A 19,016-nucleotide genomic window follows, 5' to 3' on the forward strand; every position below is an offset into this window, starting at 1 on the left:
TAAAATAATTGAACTGTAATATGTTTATGAAAAGTGTGTTTTAGGATTTTTGTCCTTTAAATGTTTTTATGTTTTAGTTAAAACAAACAACTTCATAATATTATTGATAAACTGTATTTAAATTTTCACAGGTTAAGGTGTCATGTTGTAGAAAGTAGCAAGCCTTCTACTCTGACATTAAAAGAGAATTCATTTAATATCCCTACAAAAACCAATGAAGATTTACACTTACAGGTAAGAGTGTTATTTCATACAAATGGTCATTTAACAGAATTATAGATTAATAGCTTACCACTATAAATGGCAGTAGAAGATTTATTGAAACAGTACAAAACAAGTTCAAAACTGAAAATATTTTCAATGGAGGAATTGAATGCTACAAAGTAACTGTAAACCAAATACAGTGACATAATTATTTTAATGATTCTTGAGATAATGAACTCTACTACATTTTCCACTTCCATCACACTACTCTCATTCCTTTTAGTAATTCTACTACTTGAGGTATGTAATACATATAAGTGTTCCTATCTATTGATTAGTAGAAAATGGTCATTTTTTATATATGTACATACACTATCTATCTACAGAATTCAAAATAGAATTGTTTATACCTCTGAAGTAATATATTATACAGATGTGATCCAAATTATGGGAGCACACTGTGATAAAGGAATTCTTGAAGATTTTTTGTGTGTATCTTATAAAATATACTATTGGCTAATTCAGTATTGTAACTGCGTCTCAGAGTTACCTACAGCTAAAATCACTAGAGATAGGAGACTTCATTCAGTAAAAAGCTATTTAATATCATATAACCTATTTTTTTTTCCAGCTAACTCAATTATTACAGGTTAATAAGAGACTTCAAGAGCAGATTGATCGCTGTGTCTGGTTCCAGCAGCTAATAGTTGTATTAGCGTTGTTCTTAGTTGCTATTGCTGCCTTTTGCTTCTACCTGTTGTACACTCCGAGATGCTAAACAACAATGCTTTGTACTACACGTGCTGCCTGTGTTAATCAGGTTGAAAAGAGAGAGAATCCAATGCTGCTCCATTAAACCATGAAACTACCAAAAATGAGAGAGGTCTGTGCTCCCTTGAGACTGTAAAGTACAACGTTGAGTAATACTATTTGCTGTTAAAAGAAGAAACAAAAGACCAACAAGAGCTCAGAAATTTACTGAAACTGTCTTGACACTTACAGTACAGAAAGAAGAGGATATTCGAAGAGCTAGGAGCTATGTTCACTGGACAAGTTATTGAATATTACCAAACAGAAAAGATGACTAAATGTAACATAACTTAAAACTGCATAGAATATATTATTTTTCTCATTTTGGTTGAAGTACTTTAAATGTCACCTTTTTAGTTTCATTTCATTCTCATGCATACAGGATGTACTGAAAGGTACAGGCAGGCTGCTTAAATGTATTTAAAAAAACCTCTTTATTTTTTTACAGAATTAAAATAGTTACATAGTACAGGTTAGATTTTTCTTACATGATATGTGTGAATGTACATAGTGTATATGAAAAGAGGGACACATGAACCTATAGTTCACAGTAATTAGATGGTCATGCTTTTTGAAATTCAAGAACAGCATCCTTATCATGATTAATTCTTTATTTTTGTTTTTTTTCTGAATGTAAAATTATTGTATCAATATTTCATGCCAGACAGTATACACTGTGCATCAGTTTTTAGCCATATTCCCCAGAAGAAAATGCCTGCCATAATTCCAAAGACATTTGATAAAACTACTTTTGTTGAGACACTGTCGTAATTAATTATAGATATTTTGTTCTGTTAAATTTCCCTACTTTAATGTTTGTTTATTTCATGTTGTTGTGGAAGGAACTCTTTATTCAAACTCCAAAGCAACATGCTGTTAAGTAGGTCAGCAATAGTCAACTGCATGATTCAAATAAAAGCTAAAAAAAAAAAAAAATCAATGTAGGAAACATTTCTGAGAGATGTGCAGTATACTTCAATCATGTATGAATATTTGGAAGAAACAAGCCAGGTCAGGAAAAGACTGGATATATTAGACAGACTATGAAAAATACAGTATCTGTTGCTTCTTTGAAAGCATTTTAGGAATGATCTATAAAATGAGTGAATTTATTCTAGCAAAGATTCTTTGTACTCATTTTTGTAAATATTTATTGAAATTATCTAAAAATTAAAAGCCTAAAAGGAGACATGGTATCTTTCATAAATTTTTAAATCTTTTTTTTTTTTTAAACTAAGCCTTTATAATAAATGCTTGAAACTTAAAACTGAAATCTGGTTCTTGTTTTCTCCACATATTGCCTTGTCCGGATAAGTCTCTTGATTAGTGCTGGGTCAATGGCTTTGATTTTTTTAAATCTATTAGAAAAGATAATTGCAGAGTTCATGGTATATTTTTAAGGTACTGTTCCCCCCAAAAACATATTTAAGGGGAAAAAACAGGACAAACTTTGGGTGTCTGTCTCTGTCATGTCAGTGTCTCTTTAATGACTATAGGTGTGGCATCATTGACAAAGTAAAAGAAAAACTGATCAGTATTTTATTCTACAAAATTGTAGGTAGTGAACTAATAGACTAATTCTGATGAAGCAGAATATCAATCCAGTAAGGTTACTGAAAATGTACTATATAAATGGAAAGTTTCTTCAGAAATATCTTCGTACTTGGAGAGCTATCCTGTATTAACTCATACTTCATGTTTTATCACAATTTTCTCTTCATTTTTCATTATTCTGGGTGTCTTCATCTTGCTTTCTTCTGTTCTTTTATTTTCTACAATATTGAATACATTCAAACATAGGTTACCATTAGCCATATTGTTTACATTATTTTCCTATACTTCATATTCCAAATATTTCACCATCAACAAAGCATTTAATGGAACATCCTCTGGAAAAATAATCTAGAGTTCTGGTAACATACAGTAATTTTGTAAATTAGAAACAAGATTTACTAATTCTGTTTATAAAATGCTTATCACTAATTTTGACTGGATACAGTAGCACTTTATTGTAAAATTGCAAGGAATATATTCTTAGAATCTTTGCCAATATAAATATTCTAATGATCTGGTGCTTTCATATATTTTCAGTATTTTTAATACTATCTTAGTATTTACTTTGTATAATTGATCAGATGAACATGTTTTCTATTTTAATATGTTTTAGAGGAATAAATGCACTTGTGAAATATAAGGAAAAATGTAGCATTTACTGTTCAGAGTCTTAAAACATTTATTGTAAGAGTTAAAAATCTGTGGGTTTTGCGGTAGGGGTTTGTCCTTTTAGGGTACAGTTCCTAGCACAATGGGACACCAACCTAGTATTGGCCTCAAGGTACTTGGTTTACCAAGATAGTGTGTGTGTGTGTGTGTGTGTGTTTGCAGTGTCCACACACACGTGCACACATACACAATCTTGTTAATCCTAACTAGAATTTCAGTACCATACAGCATATGAAGATATAAATGTAATCCAAAGAGCATAATGAACTACAGAATAACTTCACTTTTGGGGCTAGGTTTATTTGGTACTTCCTCAGTACAAGGACTTGATGACCTCTGAAGGTCCCTTTAGTGTCCTGCATTTCAATGATCACACAACATACCATTCTTCTTTGAGTAGTGTCCCTATGGGTGATCCACTTTAGGCACACATGCGCCTCTTGAGCCTTGATTGGAAACTTTCAGCTAGACGTGTCTGTTTGGCCCATGCATGTGCCCTGCGTATCCTAATGCCAGATTCCGAGGCTATACAGGGGTGCGCAGGTGATCCGCCCTCAGTTCCATTGCAACGGCCTTGACCTGAGATGGAGCCTTGGCGTGTCTGCCTTGAGCATGCCTCAGCCTCTCTAATTTTTCCCTAGTGTTAAGATACATACTTAGTCTAGTAGTTGTTGGTAGTTTGTGTAGTTATAGTTAATTAGTTTTATACGTGTTGAGGGATTGGTTTGTTCTCCTTTCCCTTTTCCCTCTGGGAGACTCTCTATTTCCTGGCAGAGCATACCTGGCTTCAAATGCTGCCTCTCCTGCCAAGAGGCTATTCCTGTAAGCAACAGCCACTCTAAGCATGTCCATTGCTTGGAGGAGTCCCACATCTCCCAGAAGTGCAACTTCTGCTTGGCTCTCAATTCTAGGGGAAGGAAGAACAGGGAGATCAATTAAAGACTGTTTGCGAAGAAACACTCCCTGTGACCAGAACCAGGTCAGGAGACCCTCTTCCCCTCCCCCACACACCGTACATCTGGCCGCAGACAGATCCCTTCCACCTCTACTTGCTGTAAATTGACAGCAATTTACCAAACCGCTGGTAGTGTCTTATAGGGAGACCAGGGTTATGCAACCTTCACCTTGCCAACCAGCCTCCTCACAGGAGACAGTTGAGGAGCAGGAGGCTCAGCAGATGAGGAAACCACCCTCAAAACTCCAAGTTGTCTTTGTTGGCGGACGAGGGGGTTATGCGTCCATCAGCTTCCATTGCTGACAACTTCAGACAATTTCAAGATACCATTAGGAGGATAGCTGCCACTCTTCAGATCCCTTCAAAAAGGTCAAGGTTCCACAATACAAAGTGCTGGATATCTTGCAGTCAGCAATACTGTCCAAAGCGGTGCTACCCATCAATGAGGCTAAAACGGTGTGGCAAACACCTGCCACTGTTCGGCGCCCCCCCCCCCCCCGCCACCTTGTAAAAGGGGAAATAAAAAGTACAATGTTCCCCCTAAAGATTTTGTTTTCCTATTTCCTATCTAACTCATTGGTAGTACATGCAGTAAGTGAATGGGATAGACAGAATTTTTCTAGGTTTACCCCTTACAATAAGGACTAGAAAAGGCTGGATCTCCTATGGGCGAAAGTCCTATTCATTAGCAACCCCGCAATTTTTGATTGCTAACTAGCAGGCAATCCTGGCTAAATACAACTTCACCAATTTTAACAGGTCCGTGACCTTTATTGAACAATTGCCACAAGAACACAGGGAGCAGTTCCCGTCTGTGGTCTCTGAGGGCCAATTAATAGCCAGAACTGCTCTTCAAGCATCCTTAGATGCTGCAGACACTGCTGCGAGATCCATCTCCACAACGATAGTTAGGCTTGGGGCATCATCACTCCAGCTCTCAGGGTTTCCAGAAGAGGCACAGAACACTGAGGGGGGACCTCCCTTTGACAGTCAAACTCTTCTTGGAAACCATGAATGTGTCCCTGCACATACTGAAGGACTCGAGAGCTACCTTACAATTCCTGGGCATATATACACCTACAAATAAGAAAAGTTTTAATACGTGTCAGACTGCCCAGAGGTCACGTTCTGCTCAGTTTTCTGGATTCCATAGATCCTCTGAATCCCCCCCTCCCCCCCGAAAGAGACCGATTCCAGAGAAAAAGAGCTGCTCAGCCACCCAGGCATCATCCAAGCAGTTTTGTTGGGTTGGTCAAGAGTTTGAATCCTCCCATACCTTTGGAGTTATAGTTGCACCCATTGACCCAGCTCCCTCTTTGGGGACCACCCTTTCTGTTTCCAGCAATCTTGGAAACAGATCACTACCGACAAGTGGGTCATGGAGGTCATAATGTCAGACTATACATTTTACACTGCTCCCTCCCATCCACCTCCATTCCCCGTCCCTTCAGGGACCCTTTTCACAAGCTTATATTAAGACAACAGGTGGACTCTCCTCCAGCTAGGAGCAATAGAAGCAGTCCCTTCCCCTCAAATGGCTGCAAGAGGTTTTACTCAAACTGTTTCCTAGTGTCAAAGGAGGACAGAGGATAGAAGACATCTTAGATCTAAGATACTTAAACAAGGACATGAAGCCTCAAAAGTCTAGGATGATGACTCTGGCAACAATATGTCCCTTACTGGAGCAAGGAGATTAGTTTTCGGACCTTTACCTACAAAATGCCTATTTTCATATATCGATACACACATCATACAGAAAATACCTATGCTTCACATTAGGCCAGGATCATTTCTAATACCGGGTGCTTCCCTTTCGCCTGTCATCATCCCCAAGGGTGTTCTCAAAGGTATTGGCAGTAATGGCAGCTTACCTTCAGCAGGAAGTGATCCTCATCCTTCTGTACCTCGACAACTGGCTGCTCAAGGGTCTCTCCTACAAAAGTAGTGTTATCATCCTTCCACATGGCCCTGGCTCTGGTCCAGGAGCTGAATGTAAAAAAAAATCCACATTGACACCTGTACAAAGGATGCAGTTTATACGGGCATATTTGGACTCATTGACAGCCAGACCCTGCCTTTGTTTGGGCTCTTTAGGACACATGGCACCTTGCACCTTTGTGATGGATCACACAAGGCTGCATTTTTGATGCTTCCAATGTTGGCTCTGATCAACCTGCTCCCCAGTCAGGAATACCCTGGACAGGCTGTGATGGTTCCCCTGCAAGTTTAAAAAAAAAAAAACTCCCTAAGCTGGGGCAAATCAGTGTTTGTGTGGGCATCCCTTTCTGGTGCCTGACCCATCAGAGACTTTAACAACCGATGCATCCCTGTTAGGCTGGGGAGCCCATCTCAATGCCATCGCAATTCAGAGCAGGTGGACAATCCAGGAAGCCAGTCTACATATCAATCTATTTCAGGCCTGTCCGAAATGCATGCAGTCATTTTCTACCCCTCAAGGGCAAAGCAAACAGAGTCATGATGGACAACATATCCTGCGTGTTCTACATCTACAAGCAGGGAGGAATGAGGTGCCCCATGTGCTGAAGCAAGGAAGCTATGGAACTGGTGCATAACCTGTCAGATCTGTATTCCAGTTGTCTACCTAACAGGCATTTGGAACGCCACAGCCAATGCCCTCAGCAGACACTTCGCACAGTACTACGAACAGGAGTTGGGAACTCAGATTCTCCACAGCATATTCCAAAGATAGGAACTGGCACAGGTTGACCATTTTTGCTTCCTCAGAAAACAAGAACTGCCCTCTTTTCTCCTCACCACTTCTTGAGAGACACCTTCCTTCTGTGTTGGAAGGAAGGGTTTGTTTTATTTTTCCCCCCCTACACCCCTAATTCTGTGGGTCATAAACAAGATCAGACATGAGAGCCAGAGTCACCCTTATAGTACCTACCTCTCCGAGACAGGTGTGGTACTCATACTTGCTTCACCTCTCCAACTGCCATTCAAGCTTCCAGCCATTCCTCATCACCTATCTCAGAATGTGGGTTGTGTTCTTTATCCCAGCTGAGTAGTTCTGCATCTCAGAGCATGGTTCCTCAATGCTCTGAGATGCAGAACTCAATATCAGCCTTTCATCCCACAGTGGAGGGATGCTCCATATTTTGCTCACCCAGCATTTCTAGATTCATTAAAGGTTGGGCTATCTGTACCCCCACATTATATAGCCAACCCCAACCTGGGACCTCAACCTGGTTCTCAATCATCTTATGAGACCTCCATTCGAACCAATGGCAAATTGCTCCCTGCTCCATTTATCTATGAAGATTGCCTTCTTAGTTGCCATCATGTTGGTCCGTAGGGTTGGGAAAATCAGGTCCTTACTGGTGGATCCCCCCGCTTTTACAGTGTTCTTCAAAGATAAGTTCTTACACCCACAGCCTAAATTCCTACAAAATGTTCCACTGGATTGCCACTTTAATCAGTCCATCCACCTACTAGTGCTTTTTCCAAAATGTCATAGTTCTCAGAAGGAATCCTATTTCCATATCATGGATGTTAGAAGAGCTTTGGCCTTCTATTTTGGCTAGACAATTTTGAAGATCACCTAGGCTTTTCATCTTCTTTATGGATAGATCCAGGGGATTCTCTCTCCCTATTCAGAAACTATCCAAATGAATAGCTGTTTGTATTTTCTGTTTGTTACGAGTCTGCAGGTACTAACCCCCACTTAATGTGATAGCACATTCAACCAGATCTCAGGCAACATCTATGCCATTACTGAAGAATGTACTAATTTCTGAGATACTGAGATGGGCTTCAGTACATGCATTTATGAAAGATTATGCCCATGACATCAGATCTGATGCAGCACTTGGTTCTGCAGTATTATCTTCAGTTCTGGACTCCATTCCAAATCTCCCCCCTCCTAGGGATACTGCTTGGAAGTCACCTGAAATGGAGCACTGATAGGGACACCACTTGAAGAAGAAGAAGAAGTTACTCCCCTTGTGCAATAACTGTGGTTCTTCAAGGTGTGTGTCTGTATGGGCGCTCCATTACCCCCCCCCCCCCACCCCCTTCTCCTCTGCTTTGGACTGTTCCTTAGGAGATGTTTGGGTAGAGAAGGAACAGAGAGCAGTTCAGCCACACAGCCCTATAAAGCCTTGGCGTCTGGCACAAAGACGCATAGGTCATATGCATGTGCCGAATGGGCACGGCTGGATGAAAATCTCTGATCAAGGACTGTAGAGGCACATGTGCACTTGAAGTGGAGCACCCAACAGGGGACACATCTCGAACAACCTCAGTTATTGAGTGCAAGGTGAGTAACCTCTTCAAGCACGTTTAATCCTAAAACAGCATGTTAAACTAACTTTATATGTGTTTCAGCTAAAGACTATGTACAAATTAGTATTATCAATAGTTTTAGGCTCTTGTGATTTATTTACCCAGGAAAGCAGAGTTTATTTTTAACTGTTCATTTTGAAGAAGGTCCTACTTCTGAAGTTGAGTAGTCATATAGCACACAATGATCAGGCTAGGTGATTTGAAGTGAGTGGCTTAATTTAAAATAGCACATGGTGGAAGGATCATTTTCAGCATTTCCTTCTGAGGCCATATGCATATCTAAAGTTCTGAGCCAAAAAACATTTTAGGGGACATAAATCCATGAATTGGTATTAAGCAATAGCAATATGTAGAAAAGTGGGTCTGTGTTTTTCCTTATGTTTTCCTCATCACAACCAATGCAATGGATTCATGTGCTGCAAAATGCAACCGTTACTAGATGAATCATATCTGTTGACACTTGGGGAGCTAGGATTAGAACCCTACTTCCTGAACTGTAAACACTCACACTTGAACTAAAGGAGAGCTCCCCTATTTTTACAAAAGTAGCAAGCCCCTCACACTCTATGGGCCAGCTAGTTGAGGGCAGAATTGTACATGTGCACACAAACCAGTACATTATGTAGTAGCAACTGTATCATCTGTGTGACAGCTAAAACTCCCTGGGCTACTTCCCCATGGCCTCCCCCTAGCACCTTCTTTATCCTCACCGCAGGATCTTCCTCCTGAAGCCTGATCACGCTTGTACTCCTCAGTCCTCCAGCAGCATGCCTTCTCACTCCCTGCTCCTTGCACGCCATCCACTAATTGATGGGAGGTCCTTTTAAAACCAGGTATCCTGATTAGCCTGCCTGCCATAATTGATTCTGGTAAGTTCTTAATTGGCTCCAGGTGTCTTAATTAGCTTGCCTGTCTTAATTGGTCCTAGCAGGTTCCTGATTGCTCTAGCACAGCCCCTGCTCTGGTCACTCAGGGAACAGAAAACTATTCATCCAGTGGCCAGTATATTTGCCTCCTTCCAGACTCCTGTACTGCACTGGTCTGGGTCTGTCACACAACCTAATGATGTATTGGAGCACAGACCTCTTCAGTGGTAATTGTGCAGGAATTCAAGATATAAACGAAGAGTTCTTCCATTCTCTTTTTACTAGCTGAAGGACCGTGATTTCACTAATGTCATTGCACAGACCGGTTGATGCCTTCTGATCAAGAGACCTGTTTTAGTCATGAATGATAGGTAGAATTGTTCTGGTTGAATAAATGAAGTGTGAGACAAGTTGCATGTGTGCTGAAGAATGTGTTAAAAGGGGCAAAAATTAAGACTCCTACCCCGAAAACATCTTTTCTTGCAGTGGAAGAGAGCAACAGAATAGGATGTCCCTCCTGTCCCCATTGATCTATAATCTTCCATAACCAGGCTTTCTTGAAAGCTACTGTCAGAGGAAGATTAGGGGTTTGTGGGGCCTGGACTCAGAGCAAGTGGCGGCCCCTCACCACGCCTTCCACCTGCAGTCTCCCCCCGCCCCTCCCCAGTGTTCCTGCTGGAGAGCAGGGTCAGGGCGCAGGAGCTTGCCCCATTCCGCCTGCCTGCCCAGTGCTCCTGCCAAAGAGTGGGGTTGGGGCACGAGGGTGCCCCAATTGGCTGAGGCCCCCTGGGCTGGGACCCATTGGCACAGTGGCTAATTCACCACTGGGTACTGTTTGTAATGTCCCCCACCCCCATGGGTTCTGCCCTCGTGTCTGGAACTGGAGATGATTAACAAGTCTGCCGTAGTCAAGGCTCATCTTAACCCGTGCCCTCCCCTCCCTCTTTCCTCTTACTCTGTTCTCTGATTACATCAACCCACTCCACTCTGCCAGTGATTCCTGCTCTCTCCTGCCAATCTCTCCTCAAAGCCCAATTCTACTGTGACACAAGAACCTGCCCAACTTGTATGACCAGGTTGAGCAGCAGTTGGAGCCCGCTGATTATACTTTGATAAAAGCTTTCAAATGGTTTGTCATCATCAAGTAATGCATATTGTTAGCCTGTCTGGCTGCTACTGTTGGTGGCTGGTTGGATGTGCCATATGAGTTGTCATGATGTCCATGTGCCACCAGGGGGATTCCCCTAAATTGGGTGAATTCTAAAATGGAAGCATTAAGGTGGTTTTAGATTAGCTTTTTGCTATCAGAGTTGTGCAGGGTAGGATCTGGCTCTGGAGTGTTATCAATTCTTGTAAGGTTTGAATTTTCTCAATAATGAGAGAGACCTCAGATCAGTCAGCTTGGTTGAGTTTATTAGACAATTAGCTTATAACAGATAAATTACCACAGTCTGTGAGACTGCAGCTAGTGCTCATTAGTTTGCACTATTGTCTAGTTCAGCAATTGGCTTACAAGTTGGCATTCTTCCCAACCTGTTTACAGTTTCATTATTTCCTCTTTTTCACAGACCATCTTATTTTTAGTATATTATATTCCAATAAATTTCCAACTGCATAATCAAATATCTGTTGTTTACTTGTGTTTTATGGCAGATTTACCTCTCTGACAATGGAGGGAAGTAAACAGCAAGGTCCCCAAGGATCTGTACTAGGACTTGTTCTGTTCAACAGATTCTTTAATGATCTGGAAAAGGGAGTGAAGAATGATGTGGCAAAGTTTGTAGATGATACAAAATTATTTAAGATAATGAAGTCCAAAGCTGGCAGCAAAAAATTAAAGGGTGGAATCTCACAAAACTGGGTGACTGGGCAACAAAATAGCAGCTGCAATTCAACAATAAATGCAAAGTAAAGCATATTGGAAAAAATAATCCCAATTATACATATATAATGAGAGGTTCTAAATCAGCTGTCACCACTCAAGAAAGAGATTTTGGAGTCACCATGGATAATTCTCTGAAAACTTCATCTCAGTGCCCAGCAGCAGTCAAAAAGGCTAACAGAATGTTAGGAACTATTAAGAAAGGGATAGATAATAAAACTGAAATATCACAATGTCACTTTATAAATCTGTGGTGCACCCACACCTTAAATACTGTGTCCAGTTCTGGTTGCCTCATCTCAGAAAGGATATAGTGGAAGTGGAAAAGGTTCTGAGAAGGGCAACAGATGATCAAGGGTGTGGAACGGCTTCCGTAAGAGGTGAGACTAAAAAGATTAGTGCTGTTCAGTTTAGAAAAGACGACTAAAAGGGGAATGTGATGGAGTTCTATATAATCAGGAATGGTGTGGAGAAAGTGAAGACAGAAGTGTTGTTTACCCTTTCCTGCAATACAAAAAACTGGGGTCATCCAATGAAGTTAATAGGCAGCAGGTTTAAGAAAAAAATAAAGAGGAAGTACTTTTTCACCATACACGATTACCCAGTGGAACTCATTGCCATGGGGTGTTGTGATTGCCAAAAGTATAACTGATTTCAAAAAAGTAGATAAGTTCATGGAGGGTAGGTCCATCAATGGCTATTAGCCAAGATGGTCAGGATGCAACAGCTTGTTTGGGGTGACACTAAATCTCTGACTGCCAGTAGCAGGGAGGGAAAAACAAGGGTGGTTCACTCCAACTGCTCTGTTCTGAACACTCCCCGAGAAGCTCTGATATAGGCCAGTGTTGGAGACGGGATACTGAGCTAGACGGACCCATTTGTCTGACCCAAGGTGGCAGTTCTTATGTTCTTTTTGATCAGGATATTTTTGTGTTTTGCAAACTCAAGCATCTTGTCAGTGCTCGCTCTCTCTCTGCCTTGGAGTCACTCCCCGCTCTGCATATGCACTCAGAGTGCTCCCCCTGTGCTCTCACTTCCACGGGGATAGCAGGATGTGGAGTGAGATCTGGGCAGCAGCAGCGCAGAGGAAGGCGCAGAAGCCAATGAGTGGACAGTCAGCAGCCTGGTAGCAATCACAGCCCAGTCATGGAGAGGGGCCAGCTGGGGATGCAGGAGGGAGCAGAGTTAGAAGGAGTGAAGCAGAGGGGTGGGGGAAGCAGGTGGGACTAGGAAGGGAGGAGGAAGGGGCTGGAGTTAATACAAAACTAATATTGTTGCACAGTTACAGGATTTTAAAAAGTTGTTATATACCATACAAACACAGAGTGTGTATATATATAGTGGTGGGACCCCGAAGAAAACAACTTACAGTTGGTAGGGTGCATTAGTAAAATATTTGGTAACCACTGTCTTACACCTGTTCTCAGATATTTGCATTGGCTGGCAAGTTTCCAGGTGGAATTCAAAGTGCTGGTTATAAACTAGAAAGCCCTAAATGATTTGGAGCCTATTTATTTGGGAGATCACCTTTGTGTTCTGTGCTAGGCAAAAAGTGTTTTGTTTTGTTTTTTTAAGAATTAGGCAAGCGCAGACACTGAAGGGGTTTCCTTATGGTATTGGGAAGACTGATAAGCAGCTTTGAAAATATGGTGCCATAGCGGCCAGTTATATACATGCTCATCAATTCATTTGCATTTATTTAATACATATAGAGACAGACATTGTTACAAATCAAGAAAGAACCCAAAACAAAGATTAAAAATAAGAACAGTACATACGTATAGCAATTATTTTATTGCATTAAGTATTTATGGCTACCTTGTTGGGGAAAGAGGCGGGGTGGGGGCTAGGGATGACTGCTTATAGATATTTGGTGGGCTGTGAAGGGAGGGTTAGCATTGTTCTAAGAGCTGAGTTACTGGACGGGCATTGACCATATAAGCTGAGCTAAGTTATTAGGTATTGACAGAAACTATGTCCTTGCTTTTTAGCAGTTTCTGTCTTTTTTTGATGGCTGAATTTTAACTCCTTCCTGACAGTACCATTCAACTACTGTTGAGTTCAGTGGAGGTGCTTGAGGAGGAGCCCTCTAGTTGAGTAAACAAGAGGAAACTGCTGGTGAGACATTGTCCATGAGGTTCCTTCATTTTTGATTTCACCAACCCTCTGCCCTGAAACAGACTGAATGTTATAACCTCCTTGGAATGCTGGTTTCAGAGTAACAGCTGTGTTAGTCTGTATTTGCAAAAAGAAAAGGAGTACTTGTGGCACCTTAGAGACTAACCAATTTATTTGAGCATGAGCTTTCGTGAGCTACAGCTCACTTCATCGGATGCATCTGATGAAGTGAGCTGTAGCTCACGAAAGCTCATGCTCAAATAAATTGGTTAGTCTCTAAGGTGCCACAAGTACTCCTTTTCTTCTTGGAATGCTGGAACGCCCTTCTATTTCCTCCAAGTGTCTGTGGAGGGGAGCGGGGGTTGAAGGTGCCTGGTTATTACTGTATGCTGCTAGTGGGTATTTTACTACGGTTTGTAATGTGGGTTTCTTTAGTGGAGTGGGATGAGCAATCCATTTTGGTATTGTGAAAGTTTATTAAGGTTGCCCAAACTTTTACTCAGGAGAGAGAGCACTATCAAATCCCCATCACCATAATATCTGGTGCTCTAGAAGATTACAAAATACAGCAGCAGCTGCCTGAGGTGCAGTCAGTTCTGTTTTCTCTACCACTCAGCGTCTCTTGATTTGTTTATGATGATTGTTCTACGTCCAGTCACTTCAGCTGTGCAACCTTAACATTGTGTTGGGACTTGTGTCACGTTTATACAAAATGGAATGCCTCTGCAAATACTTGGCTATAGCTTCTGCCCGTATCATGTTCTTTAGTCAGCAATAAAACTTTTATTCCTAATTTTACAGTCAACCCCTGCTTTGGTTTTTTTTTTCTAGTAACAGAGTATTACAGAGGTTCTGCCTCCAGTCAAAAATGTATATTGTCTGTCATGCTCTCTGGAGTGGCTCACAAGTGAGAGTACCAACTTTAGGGCAGACTGTTAAGAAGCAGGGTACAAACCCCAAACTGTGTGTGGGTTCTATGATTACTTTTCACCAATCCAGTAACAAGTGTAAACTCCTCAGGCACTACAGCTTTAACATGGAGTCACAGACAGTCCCCTTGGACACTCCAGTCTATCTTGCCCCCCAGACAAGCTGGACTCTGCGATAGATGGACACTATACAGCAAAATATACACAAAATATTCAGATTACTCCCAGTCCCAAAGGACCAATCACTTACCCCAGGTCAACTTGCACCTCAGATCTCACACCAACAACAATGCTTGTAGCCAATCCTATAGTAAACTAACAAGAATTTAGAAACTAGGAAAAATAAATGAGGTTCTTTACAAGGTTAAAGTAGGTAACATACACACACACAAATGAGTTAGTTGTGAATTCCAAATGGTAATAGAAACATCTATAATAAGAAAACTTTCTGTCTTTTAAGGCTAACCCAAGCTAACCAGTTGGGGAGTCCTTGCTTATGCTTAGAAATCCTCTCCCCTCAGAACCCAAGAAGCATACAAATAATCAGTTCTCTTTTAACAGGCATTTTCATTCCCTTCCCCCCAGCATTCAAGCTGAGGTGGGACGAGGGCCTTAGCACATACCCTCTTCAGGGCTGTGGGGGAAGCAATCAACAAAGACTTTGTTCCACAGTGGCCCATTTGGATCCAATAGTTCTTCCCAATCGGCAGGAGGTAACACTTCTTCTGGTGAAGTGGTATTTCGCATATGGTAACGCTCCCCTGACTTTGGGGGTGTGGGGGGCTTTACAGTCTTAGCAAACATTTTTGTATTTACAGAGCAAACATTTAAACATTAAACTTGTAATATGGGATACAGATATTATAGGTAGGATTAATACATGCATACTCCTATAAACATTCCATAAAGTCTAAACACATTCTTATAACTCTAATATTGATTTTAACTATAATAACCCATAGGTGAGCCAGACTCATTTCCAGCTATGCATTTGTCAGTGTTCAGTGAGGCCTAGGGGCCTTGACATGAGCTGGCAGCTGGTCTGCCAGCATCACACTGTCAAAAAAAAATTGTGTATTTCATTCTTCTTTCTTTGGCCCCTGGGGTATCACTGAGCCTTGGCATGATACAATTGTCATGGATCCACAGGATCTGTGCTATGCCCCAGTTTTTAAACAGGCCCTTGGAAGAACTCCTTCAGTGTGGCAGACCTCCAAAGGGTCCCACTCTTCCTTTAAGGTAGGCCATGTGGCCTCAATACCTCAGGCTGGGCGCCAGCACACCTACTTCCCCCTGTGAACTCTGCCCAGCGAGTTCCGTTGAAATAGACTCTGCTCAGAGACTTGTACACTGTCTGCACCTCAGCAAGTCATTGCAGTGACAACCAAGCAGCCTTTTCAAAACAGAGTAGGGTTTATTAGCCAACTGGAACACAGCATCGGGAAGTCCATAGGTTAGCATAAGGAAATAAAGGTTAATACAGAGTCCATACTGGCAAGCCTGTGCCATCAGGCAGCCAAGCTGCCATGGACTCTATTTCAGGCTCTGGCTCTCTGTCCCTTTTTCAGGCCTGATCTACACTAGAGTTAGGTCAATGTAAACTGCCTTTCATCAACCTAGCTGTGGAAGTGTCTTCACCTAAATTTGGCTCCTGCCAATGGAAGTGCCTCTCTACATCAGTGTAGTAACACCACCTTCCCAAGCGGCGTACAGTCCCAGTTCATGTAATGAGGTTGACACAGTGTCGGTGTAGATGCTGCATTGCTGACATCAACCACTAATGGTGTCACAAATATAAAGGGAAGGGTAAACACCTTTAAATCCCTCCTGGCCAGAGGAAAAACCCTTTCACCTGTAAAGGGTTAAGAAGCTAGGATAACCTCATTGGCACCTGACCAAAATGACCAATGAGGAGACAAGATACTTTCAAAGCTGGAGGAGGGGGGAGAAACAAAGGCTCTCTCTGTCTGTGTGTTGCTTTTGCCAGGAGCAGAGCAGGAATGCAGGTCAGAACTCCTGTAAAAAGTCAGTAAGCAATCTAGTTAGATATGCGTTAGATTCTGTTTTGTTTAAATGGCTGATAAAATAAGCTGTGCAGAATGGAATGTATATTCCTGTTTTTGTGTCCTTTTGTAACTTAAGGTTTTGCCTAGAGGGATTCTCTATGTTTTGAATCTAATTACCCTGTAAGGTATTTACCATCCTGATTTTACAGAGGTGATTCTTTTACTTGTTCTTCAATTAAAATTCTTCTTTTAAGAACTTGATTGCTTTTTCATTGTTCTTAAGATCCAAGGGTTTGGGTCTGTGTTCACCTATGCAAATTGATGAGAATTTTTATCAAGCCTTCCCCAGGAAAGGGGATGTAGGGTTTGGGAGGAAAGATGTTTCCAAGCGGGCTCTTTCCCAGTTATATATTTGTTAGACGCTTGGTGGTGGCAGCAATAAAGTCCAGGGGCAAAAGGTAAAATAGTTTGTACCTTGGGGAAGTTTTAACCTAAGCTGGTAAAAATAAGCTTAGGGGGTTTTTCATGCAGGTCCCCACATCTGTACCCTAGAGTTCAGAGTGGGGAAGGAACCTTGACAAATGGCTTTCAGGAGCAGTCCCACAATGCCCCCCACTGACAATGCAATTGATACAAGCACTCCTCGTGAGGACGCACACCGCCGACACAAAGAGCCAAGTGTGCACGCACACAAGCAATTTTATAACTGTATGCCGATATATGTTAGGTCGACGTAATTCTGTCATGTAGACGTCGCCTGAGTCTCAGGTGAGAAATATCCAGCCTCTTCCCAAAAGCCCAGTCTTATCCCCTTGCTCTTACCTCTTAGTCCTTTGTTTTCAAGCTGAGCCATGCTGAGTTCACACACCCTGCCTGCTGGAGCTTCCCACTGTTAAGTATTGATTGTTCGATCACTGAGGCTTCCGTTGCTCCATTCTCTCTGGACCCTCTGTTGATTTGGGTCCATTTGAACCAGTTTTCTAGCAGCCCAGTCATTCCACCTAGACAGCGAGGTGACACACACACACCATGTCTCCTGCAGTGCCCAAAGAGCAGACTTCACCTTTTTTTTCCCCCTCACTGGATAGCAATGCAAAATACAGAGGGACTCTGAGGCACGCATAGGCTTCATAAAAATATTAAAGAAAATTCCCACTTTGTGACAGCACTCGATAAGGAACAATGATATTCCTGAGCTGTCTTTCAAAAACGTTATGATTCAGAATGCCTCTTTTCTCTGAGCTCTGATTGAGTCTTGCTCAGAAGAATCTGTGTGGACCATACAAGTGGGTCTGCATGTGTATATGTAAACACTCACTATTTATATATAGTTGGGTATATACGTATTGTTTTCTCCTTGCTGGAATCCTGGAGATTGTGTCTAAGTCTTGCTAGAAGGGGTAGGTAGTTCAGTAGGTTAGTGTACTTACCTTTGGAATTCTCCATTTAAATCCTCGGTTACATTTAGTTGACTCTCCTTAGTCCTTTTGTGTACCACAAGGTAGCCATGTGATTCAGCAGCTTCTGCATGAGAAGCCAAGGACTAAGGTTCCGGCCATTTCCTTATCTTGGGTGAGCACTGAGTGAGTTTCCTTGAGGGGGAGCATGGAGAGCTCATCCTGCACAGCATCATTCTCCCCACTGTCAGGGATGACAGCAGCTTCTCCTCTAGCTCTGCAGGGATAGAGCTCCATAGGGCCTGGGGCCAGGGGACGGCGTGGTTGCAGGAAAGACAATGGCATTTTTGGGGCTTTGGTTCAGGCCCCAAGGGACTTCCAGTGTCACACAGGAAGTCTAGCAGAGCCAGGAACAGAGTCCCGATCCCATCCATCTCAGTCCAGTCCCACAACAACCAGATCCTCCATCCTTTCATGAAGAAAGCTGAATTAAGAGTTTATAGTTAAATGATGAGGCATGCTAACAAATCGTGTGTGGCGTCTTTTTTTAAATAACCTCCATGTGTTTCCTCACCCCCCAGCTCCACTACAATCACTTCCAAGCAGTTTCATTTCTGACAGCTTGGAGCCAGCTCTGAACACTTGTTCTCCAAGCCTCAGGGAAAACGTCAGAAATGGGGAACGTCATTTAAATAAATACAGACGACAGAAGTAGTGTGAAAAAGAAACACAAACAGAATTTAAGTTTTTCTTTCGTTTTCTAGCATGGCACAATTGGTAAATTGCTAAAAGAAAAAGCAAATCTGCAGAAACACCACAGATGTCTCATTAATCTAGTACAACTAGCACATACAGATTGATGCTTAACCCTCTGGCATCTGTGCATATCTGTAATTCCCATGCCATAATGTTTCTTTGTTCATATACATGTTCATATACACAAAAACCATTGACCATATAAATTCTTATTCTCACAAATCTGCTTTAAACTTATGTACATCTGTTATTTTTCTGATAGCATGCCAGTGGTGCTCAGTAATGTTCGCAGCATGGAAAAAGGTGTGGTACCTGCCTTGAAGACTTTACAGATCTAAGGACCTGATTCTGCAAAGGGGATCTATAAATATGGATCCTCATTCCTGAGATGCTGTGCAGGTATAAGGGACCGTGCTTGTAGGTCCACAGTATAGATGGCAAAGCTGCGCTAGATCTACTATGGGCTAGATTGTGATTTTAGGCACAGCCCTGGGCTAGGGGTGGTGGTGTATAAATTGGAGTAGCCCCCGCAAGCAGAGATACCCTCCTTGCTTTCTCCTTGTGC

The 19,016-nt window shown here is 41.9% G+C and overlaps 1 protein-coding gene and 1 long non-coding RNA gene across 3 annotated transcripts in view; one reads left to right on the plus strand and one right to left on the minus strand.

Moving 5' to 3' along the window:
• MOSPD2 (motile sperm domain containing 2) overlaps positions 1-3,215 on the plus strand; it is a 61,953-nt gene extending 58,738 nt beyond the window's left edge. For both annotated transcript variants that reach the window (XM_037900735.2, XM_037900741.2), the window contains exons 14-15: positions 132-234; positions 836-3,215. In XM_037900735.2, coding sequence (XP_037756663.1) covers positions 132-234; positions 836-982 — 250 coding nt within the window. In that variant the 3' untranslated portion in view covers positions 983-3,215. The remainder of the gene's footprint in view (positions 1-131; positions 235-835) is intronic.
• An 803-nt stretch (positions 3,216-4,018) lies between these two features.
• Positions 4,019-9,258, minus strand: LOC119565221. The gene is made up of 3 exons (XR_005223864.2): positions 9,208-9,258; positions 6,064-6,178; positions 4,019-4,144 (listed from the first exon to the last, which is right to left on the minus strand). It is a non-coding gene; the product is annotated as an uncharacterized LOC119565221 (long non-coding RNA).
• Between the last annotated feature and the right edge of the window lie 9,758 nt (positions 9,259-19,016).

The sequence above is a fragment of the Chelonia mydas genome, chromosome 1 (genome assembly GCF_015237465.2).
Source record: "Chelonia mydas isolate rCheMyd1 chromosome 1, rCheMyd1.pri.v2, whole genome shotgun sequence".
Taxonomy (NCBI): Eukaryota; Metazoa; Chordata; order Testudines; family Cheloniidae; genus Chelonia; species Chelonia mydas.